The sequence below is a fragment of the Ictalurus punctatus genome, chromosome 6, assembly GCF_001660625.3.
Source record: "Ictalurus punctatus breed USDA103 chromosome 6, Coco_2.0, whole genome shotgun sequence".
Classification (NCBI taxonomy): Eukaryota; Metazoa; Chordata; class Actinopteri; order Siluriformes; family Ictaluridae; genus Ictalurus; species Ictalurus punctatus.
This window is the reverse complement of record NC_030421.2, coordinates 28,611,903-28,620,569: the sequence shown is the minus strand read 5'-3', so window position 1 is coordinate 28,620,569 and position 8,667 is coordinate 28,611,903. Positions and strand designations below refer to the sequence as shown.

The following is an 8,667-nucleotide window of genomic DNA, read 5'->3' as shown; positions in this document are numbered from 1 at the left end:
CAATATTTGAAATTAAGAAAAAGCTGTGAAATTCTTAACTCTTGTATTTAAGTTGTATTTAATAGTATGTTAAACTGAAACAAGGAAGAAATGTACTGCAATGCAGTGTACAGTGTACATACAGCAGGAGTTTTTCCACCTTGTTTAAAACCAGACCTAGGATTTTAATCATATGAGTCCAACATGCTGGAAAACCAGCCCACTAGACAAGCATATGTTCCCAATAATATATCAGAAATCTAAATCCTTGTTGACTTTTACAGTGTAAGCTGTGCGTCAGTAAAAAATAAATAAAAAGTAATGCAATTTTATATTATTATTATTATTATTATTATTATTATTATTATTATTACTTGGCACATTACTTTGAGTGTGTTGCAACCGCCGTTCAAAAATGCTGTTATGATTATGGTTTGAAAGTGAAAATAATTCACTGGATATTTTAGCATTTGTACAATTTTAAGGAAACAATTAAGTGAGACAGAAAGGTAAAAAATGCACACAATGTTATACATGCTAAGCACCAATATTCCCTAGTGGCTTCAAGTAGTAATACTAATAGTGAAACTGAATCAAACACAGAAATTATATAATAATTTTGCACAAAAATGTTTTAATAATAACTTTTTGGTCATAATTTCATTAAGATTAACGCAAGAAAGCATAATGGCAAAGTCGGCTACTTTTTCCATTATGTTGTCATATTGTATGATTATTGTACACATGTCGGACTATTACTAATTAATCTGGATTATGAATTGCCTGTGTTAGTATTACCACATGAATGCAATTTTTATTAGCCAAAAAATTATCTTTTTATAAACATAGTTATAGTTTATAGTTGCGTTAGAGTACAGTTATTTCAGAGCAATTTTTGCTCCTGAAGTCCACATTTATGTTTACTTGATCTCTCACATAGTCACTCACCTGCCAACCATGATAAAACTAGAGTAGAGGGCTGAACCTGCAAATATTACTCTTGGATACAAAGGTCTTATCCTTCTGCCTGAAAAAGGATCACTGATCATATAATATGGTTCATTTTAACACAATTAATTCTGAATTCCCCAAATGGGAACTTTTAGAGAAATCATAAAATCAACACTGTAAACTTTAAACATTGTATATTTAAACCAAAAAGTATGCTTATTTTTTTTACTGAGAATTTGAAATAAGCAGTTTTTTTAAAAAACTGTTTCATTTGCAGACAATATGGTAAATGTTCTTTAAAATAAGGCTGAGTGAACTATTATGGCTAAAGTACACTACTGTAGCATCCTGTTTCATTATCCATATACAAGTTAAACTGAGTTATGTGAGAATAACTTTAAATTTCTGACCTTCAATGGTTTTAGAAATGCACCTGAAATATAGGTTTGTTAACTTGTTTAGCTTTCTAAAGTGCAAATTTGGAATAATTTATTTTATAGGTATATGTTCATGTGGGAAACAGCAGTTTATGTCAATAAACAGGAATCATCAGGTATCAAAGTTCAAGAGTGCTCTTAAACCACAGTGTTGTTATAGCAGCCTGTGTTCTGATAAGTAAAGAGTTAACATCCCAGAGTGTTGTGCTTCATCCTTCTTGCTGCAAAGTGAAACACAAGCTGATGTTTAGATATTCAGGACCTAAGCTATTCATGGCAGGACGTCTAGCTCTGCGTTCAGCCGAGCCAACGGCTGTTCAAGTGTTCCTTGGGTCCACCACAGCCAGTCTGAACTTAAAGAGAAATGCAGGTGGAAATGCTACACCTCTTGGGAGTATCAAGACTGAGGCTGACCTCACTGAGATCACTCTTCCGACAATACTGTACAGGATGATCTTTAAAGGGTACTACAATCGCATGCATGAGCTGCAGGTACAGTATGTGAAGTGATTTAGGCTCTACACATCTAGGGACATTTCACTGCTGTATGATTTATTTGCTGTGCTGGTAGTCACCTTGATACTTGGTACTGTTTGTGAGTGATTAAGATTTGCAGAGTGAAAATAAAACTGTAGAAAAGTGAAAGATGCTCTGTACATCTTGTGATTGTTCAACATGTCTTCCATACTGAAGATCTAATGACATTTACAAAAGTCTAATGCTTTTTGTTTCTTTTTGTAATTTCTGTAGTTATATGAAAAGCAGTTGTATGGACCCATGTTTAAAGTAAGAGGTGGCAACACGCATGCAATTTCGCTGAATAGTGTGGAGCTGCTGGAGGAGCTGATGAGGAAAGATGATAAATTCCCTAGCAGAGGAGACATGACTATCTGGACTGAATACCGAGATATGAACGGTTTGGGTTATGGTCCTATCACTGAGTAAGCCACTGTGTTTCTTTGTGTGTGTGTGTGTGTGTGTGTGTGTGTGTGTGTGTGTGTGTGTGTGTGCGCGCGCGCGCGAGCGAGTGCTTTGTTGTACGTTTTTGCTTTAATTATACGTTTTGTTTTAATTCATTTTAGCACTTACTCTAATAAACTTAATTCAACACGGTGTTGAGTCGCTTTCTCTGTTCGCGGACGGGCTGCAACAGGTCTAGCCTAGCATCGGATTACTACAGCAGTGAATATCCGCCCGTTCAGAGCTGAGGCCACAGGAAATGACGTCATATTGTTTACTAGTGATGTGTCGTTTGCGAATGAGTCGGCTCTTTGAATTGGTTCTCGGTAACTCGTAGAGCTTCTGGCATATTCACTGACATCTCGAACGACGAAATTATAGATTTGGATTATAATATAATAGCATATTTCCGATTCTTATTATATATTTGTAATAGAAACTTTTTCTGCACTTTTATGGAAAATATTATGTGCAAATCCCAGTACTTGGCCAAATGGCACATAAGACAACTTGTTTTGAGGAGTGTTGATTTAGAGATGCACTTGCAATACTAACCAAATATTTTTGGGTTTTTCAGAATTACAATCAGATTTTTTGGGCCATATTCTGTGCTGTTTTAATAAGTTACAGCTTAAAGCAAAATACTTAAAATGCAAAAATATACATGCATTTATATAATACAGTTCTACACTGGCATTCAAAATTATTCAACCCCCATTGCAAATCAGGTTTATTGTCAAAATTTACAGACTTTCAGCTGTCAACACAACGGATGCTTCAAGGGGTTTCCCCAAATTCAACTGAAAATGCAAAATGTTATGACCTGCTGCAAACGAGATGCATAGCTTCTTCTAGCAGCTGAGTAGTCTTAGCCCATTCCTCATGAGCAATGGCCTCCAGTTCAGTAATATTCTTGGGTTTGCGTGCTGCAACCACCTTCTTCAAATCTCACCAGAGATTTTCTATGGGGTTCAAGTCAGGTGACTGTGATGGCCCTGTAGAATCTTCCAGGATTTCTTCTGCAACCAAGTCTTTGTGGAATTTGTGGTATGCTTGTGATCATTGCCCTGCTGGAAGGTCCAATGACGCCCAAGCTTCAGCATCCTCACAGACAGCATGAGGTTTTCTCCTAGGATTTCCTGATACTTCAATGAATCCATCTTGCCTTCCACGCTGCAGGTTTCCAGTGCCAGAGGATGCAAAGCAGCCCCAGAGTGTCACTGATCCCCCACCATGCTTGACTGTGGACAGAGTGTTCTTTCTTCATTCTTCTTCCTCCAGACATACCGCTGAGGCATCGTGCAGAAAAGTTACAGTTTTGTTTCATCGATCCACAGAACAGAATCCCAAAACGTCTGTGGCTTATTTATATGATTTTGAGCCGACTTTTCTTGTGCTTTTGGGTCAGTAGTGGTGTACGTCTTGGAGTTCTGGCACGGAATCTTCTGTGTTTAGTACGCGCCTTACTGTGCTCACTGAAACCTCAGTGCCTGTTGCCACAAGTCTTGCAGCAGGTCCTTTGCAGTCACTCGAAGGGCTTTTCTCAACCTGTCTGCTCAGAAATCTATTTGCAGCCATTGATAGCTTCCTTTTTCTGCCCCGTCCAGGTATTTAATATATTTTCTACCCCTAGCCAGTTCAGGTATTTCATGTGTTCCAGCTTAAGCACACCTGGTGCAACTAATGAAGCCCTTGATTAGTTGCATCAGGTGTGCTTGAGACAACAACTGTTTTGCATATTTGTGCTATTGTGAGGGATTTTATTCAGGGGGTTGAATAATTTTGAGATTGGAGAAATAATTATAAGTTGCATTCTCAGTTGAATTTGGGGAAACCACTTGAAGCATTTGTTGTGTTGAATTATTTCAATTTCTTTTGTTTGATTTGTTCATTGCAAACAGCTGAAAGTCTATCAATTTTGGCAATAAACCTGATTTTCAATGGGGGTTGAATAATTTTTATTGCAACTGTATCTAGTAACTGCACATATTTTCATATGTAAAATGAAAATACATATATAGGTAAGATAAAAAGTGATCTACTTGAAAAAAATTCTTAAAGTGAATTAAAGTGAATGAATGCCAAATTCACCTTCTAAAAAGAGAAACCTTTCAGAGTTTACACTGTAAGGAGTAAGGTATAGTCCTTATCATTTTTTTAATGAACCACATCCTAGGTGTGTTCCACGGCCCCTGTCTAACTCTGGGCTCCCTGAATCATTCATACACACTTCTCCTAGTTTTTACCCACAATTTTCAGTTGTAGGAAATTCTAATTGTTTCTTCAAAAAGAAAAACATAGAAATATGTTGTGTTTTTTCTTCACTAGAGAAGGAGAAAAGTGGTACAAACTCCGATCGGTGTTGAACAAGCGTATGCTGCATCCAAAGGACTCTGAGCAGTATGAGAATATGATTAATGAGGTTGTCACAGATTTTATCAAACGTGTATACCATTTACGAAAAATGAGCTCCACTGGAGACCTGGTACCCAACATATCCAATGAGATGTACCGTTTCACTTTAGAAGGTATGGCCCATCATGTCTTAATTATAATTGCTCGACAATTTTATGTAGCTTGATTTTATATATATATATATATATACATATATATGTATACGTATGTGTGTGTGTGTGTGTGTGTGTGTGTGTGTGTGTATGTGTATATATATATATATATATATATATATATATATATATATATATATATATATATAGAGCATCTCACAAAAGTGAGTACACCCCTCACATTTTTGTAAATATTTGATTATATCTTTTCATGTGACAACACTAAAGAAATGACACTTTGCTACAATGTAAAGTAGTGAGTGTACAGCTTGTGTAACAGTGTAAATTTGCTGTCCCCTCAAAATAACTCAACACACAGCCATTAATGTCTAAACCGCTGGCAACAAAAGTGAGTGCACCCCTAAGTGAAAATGTCCAAATTGGGTGGATGCAGTTCTTTTCCATGAGGTGCCATGTTGACCTTCCAGTGACCAGTATGAGGGCGTGTGAGAGCGATGACACCAAATTTAACACACCTGCTCCCCATTCACACCTGACACCTTGTAATACTAACAACTTACATGACACCTTGGAGTTTGGGCCCAATTTGGACATTTTCACTTAGGGGTGTACTCACTTTTGTGAGTACATATATATATATATATATATATATATATATATATATATATATATATATATATATATATATATATATATATATATATATATATATATATGTGTGTGTGTGTGTGTGTGTGTGTATGTATATATGTGTAATATAGATTGCTCATATGCTTACAGTTTTTATATGGTACGTGATGATAGAAATGCAAGATGAGACATATGCCTGCTTATTCAGGAATCGCCCGCATACTGTTTGAGACTCGTATTGGTTGTCTTGAGAATGAGATTCCAGCAGAGACTCAAAACTTCATTGACTCCATCGGCCAGATGTTGACTCAGATCATGGCTTTGTCTCTGTTACCCAAGTGGACTCGCAATTATTTGCCATTCTGGCGGCGTTACCTAAGTGGTTGGGATGGAATCTTCAGATTCGGTGAGATGCTGAAGACATTAATGATCTCTCTTCCTGTCCCTCTTCTCCAGTACAAATGAAAGATATCTTTTTTTTTATCTTGTAGCCTATTACATCTTTTGTAAGTTTATTTAAATTGAAAGAAATATCTCCATTGCTTAGCCTGCAAGCTAATTGACAGGAAGATGGAGCACATTCAGATGCGCCTGGATGCAGGTCAGGAAATTGCAGGAGAGTATCTCAGCTACTTGCTTTCCAAGACCAACATGAGCAAAAAAGATGTGTATGGGAGCGTTAGTGAGCTGCTCCTGGCAGGAGTAGACACAGTAAGGATAACTACACTATCATATAACTTTGTTAATTAGTATAAAACTTATTTTGATAAATATAATGAAGAATTAAACAAAATGAAATGTCCTGTCTCTTAAGACATCCAACACTATGATGTGGGCCTTGTACCTGCTGTCACAAGATCCAAAGGCACAGGAAACACTGTATCAGGAAGTTAACAGCATCATCAAAGGGGACAAAGTTCCAACAGCTGAGGACATAAACAGCATGCCCTACCTCAAGTCTGTCATCAAGGAGACTCTAAGGTGGATAGAAAAAAAACAATGTTTATAAGTACATGCCATTTAAGTACCATATAGCACATAGTATACAGTTACTTAGGTTAGTTTTTCACCTTTATTTATTTATTTATTTATTTATTTATTTATACTGTATTTCACCCAATAAAAGAGGTGTACTTATATCCTGGGCAGTACTGATATTTACCATTAAAGTAAATGTGCTATTTGTCCATTACCTTTTGGATGCAAATTGATAATTTTATCTATTATATTAAGACTATGTTATAATTATGTTTAGAATGTACCCAGTCGTTCCCATGAACTCACGCCTTTTATCAGAAAACGATGTGATTATCGGAGGACACTTCTTCCCTAAGAAGGTACTGTTTCTTTTCCCGATAACTATTTTATTTCTAAAATGTATCTTCCTCCATAAATCATTGTTTAACTAATCAACCACTCTCATGAACAGACCACATTTATAATGAATCATTATGCAATCAGTCATGATGAGACAGTATTCCCTGAACCAAGAGTCTTCAAGCCTGAACGATGGTTACGAGATGGGAGAGAGCGACCTATTCCTTTCGGATCCATTCCATTTGGGTTTGGAGTGAGGGGGTGTGTTGGTAAACGGATTGCTGAACTGGAAATGCACTTGGCTCTGGCAAGGGTAAGAAACCAGAAAACTTTACTGGATCATATAACAAATGTTATCTGATTATTTATTAGCAGTTACAATGGATATAAAAAGTCTGCACACCCCTGTGAAAAATGGGCCCCAATCATAGAGGGAATCATAGATAGTTACAAATACCAGTCTATTTTGGCACAAAACCTGTTAAAACCTGTATAATTATTTGAACAGGCTGTGTACAGGAGATCCCCTTGCCATTTGATAAATCTGGAGCATATTTGCAAGGAAGAGTTCCAAAGTTGGTAGACACTAAAAGACTTAGTGCTGTATTACAAGCAGAAGGTGCTTTAACAAAATTTTAGTTAAGAGTGTGCACTCAAAATTATTTCTTTCTTTTTTTTTCCTCAAATCTATCTGTTTTTCACTGAATTGTTGGTTGGTATATCACATTACAGGTGAAAAAATATCTGACATGATTTATCTTGGATATATTTTTTACATCACAAAAACATGCTTTATTAACAGGGGTGTGTATACTTTTCACATGCACTGTATGTGTGTACAAATTTTTAAGTTTTGATATCTTATCTGCTATCTGAAATACTTAAATGTTGGACTTTGTTTTGATTATCTAGATAATAAAACTGTTTGAAGTCAAGCTGGATCCCAGTGTGGGAGAGGTCAAATCTCTCAGTCGTACTGTGCTTGTTGCAGACAAAACAGTCAATTTTCATTTTCTGGAGCGGAAACTCATGTAACGACTTAAAACTGTTCTGAGCTTTAACATCAACCAAACTAAGCCACAGAAGAAATCTATACACCAGCATAAAAAATCTTTCCAAAGCCCCTTTCTCCAGAGAGAACAGTGCTGTGGTATCATGCTTGGCCAAAAGTAGCCGAATGCACAGAGACTGTAAGGAAGTCAATGTCAGTCCTTCTACCATTCTTTCTGCAAGTACACTCTGTAATTTCATTGGTGTGTGTATGTATTGATGCAAATGAAAAACACATAGAGCATGTATTTTAGTGATTTCTATTAGTATGTAAAGACAATTTAATTCAATATGTATTCTTGATATAAATTAATTACAGCAGCCTTTTCACTTTTTCAGTGTATATATAATAAACGTTTGAATAAAAAAAAAAAATCACATGGCATCAATGGCCTGGTATGATCATTTAGAAATACTGTTTAAAACATTATGAATATTCTGTCAATATGATGTACTATAAAGAGCCATGAACATAATGTGAATTGCACTATGAATTATGATTCATCTGGTCTACATACACAGATATACATAAATGTCATGCATTTTGTATCTCTGATACTTACATATACACACACACACACACACACACACACACACACACACATATGTAGATATACAGTATCTCACAAAAGTGAGTACACCCCTCATATTTTTGTAAATATTTGATTATATCTTTTCATGTGACAACACTGAAGAAATGACACTTTGCTACAATGTAAAGTAGTGAGTGTACAGCTTGCATAACAGTGTAAATTTGCTGTCCCCTCAAAATAACTCAACACACAGCCATTAATGTCTAAACCGCTGGCAACAAA

The 8,667-nt window shown here is 36.0% G+C and overlaps 1 protein-coding gene across 1 annotated transcript; it reads left to right on the top strand.

Annotated features, from left to right (window-relative positions):
* The first annotated feature begins 1,539 nt into the window (after positions 1-1,539).
* On the top strand, positions 1,540-8,235 carry LOC108266489 (sterol 26-hydroxylase, mitochondrial). The gene is made up of 9 exons (XM_017469878.3): positions 1,540-1,859; positions 2,118-2,308; positions 4,656-4,855; positions 5,694-5,891; positions 6,033-6,196; positions 6,300-6,466; positions 6,741-6,822; positions 6,915-7,115; positions 7,715-8,235. Exons 1-9 carry the CDS (start codon positions 1,611-1,613, stop codon positions 7,835-7,837), a joined length of 1,575 nt encoding a protein of 524 aa, XP_017325367.1. The 5' UTR covers positions 1,540-1,610; the 3' UTR covers positions 7,838-8,235.
* Positions 8,236-8,667: the final 432 nt, after the last annotated feature.

Excerpts from the sequence above, each read along its gene's own strand:
- LOC108266489 (XM_017469878.3), top strand. The coding sequence starts at position 1,611 with ATGTTTAGATATTCAGGACCTAAGCTATTCATGGCAGGACGTCTAGCT. Across the intron at positions 4,856-5,693 it reads GTACCGTTTCACTTTAGAAG|GAATCGCCCGCATACTGTTT; the intron begins GTATGGCCCATC and ends CTGCTTATTCAG. Across the intron at positions 6,197-6,299 it reads TCCTGGCAGGAGTAGACACA|ACATCCAACACTATGATGTG; the intron begins GTAAGGATAACT and ends CTGTCTCTTAAG.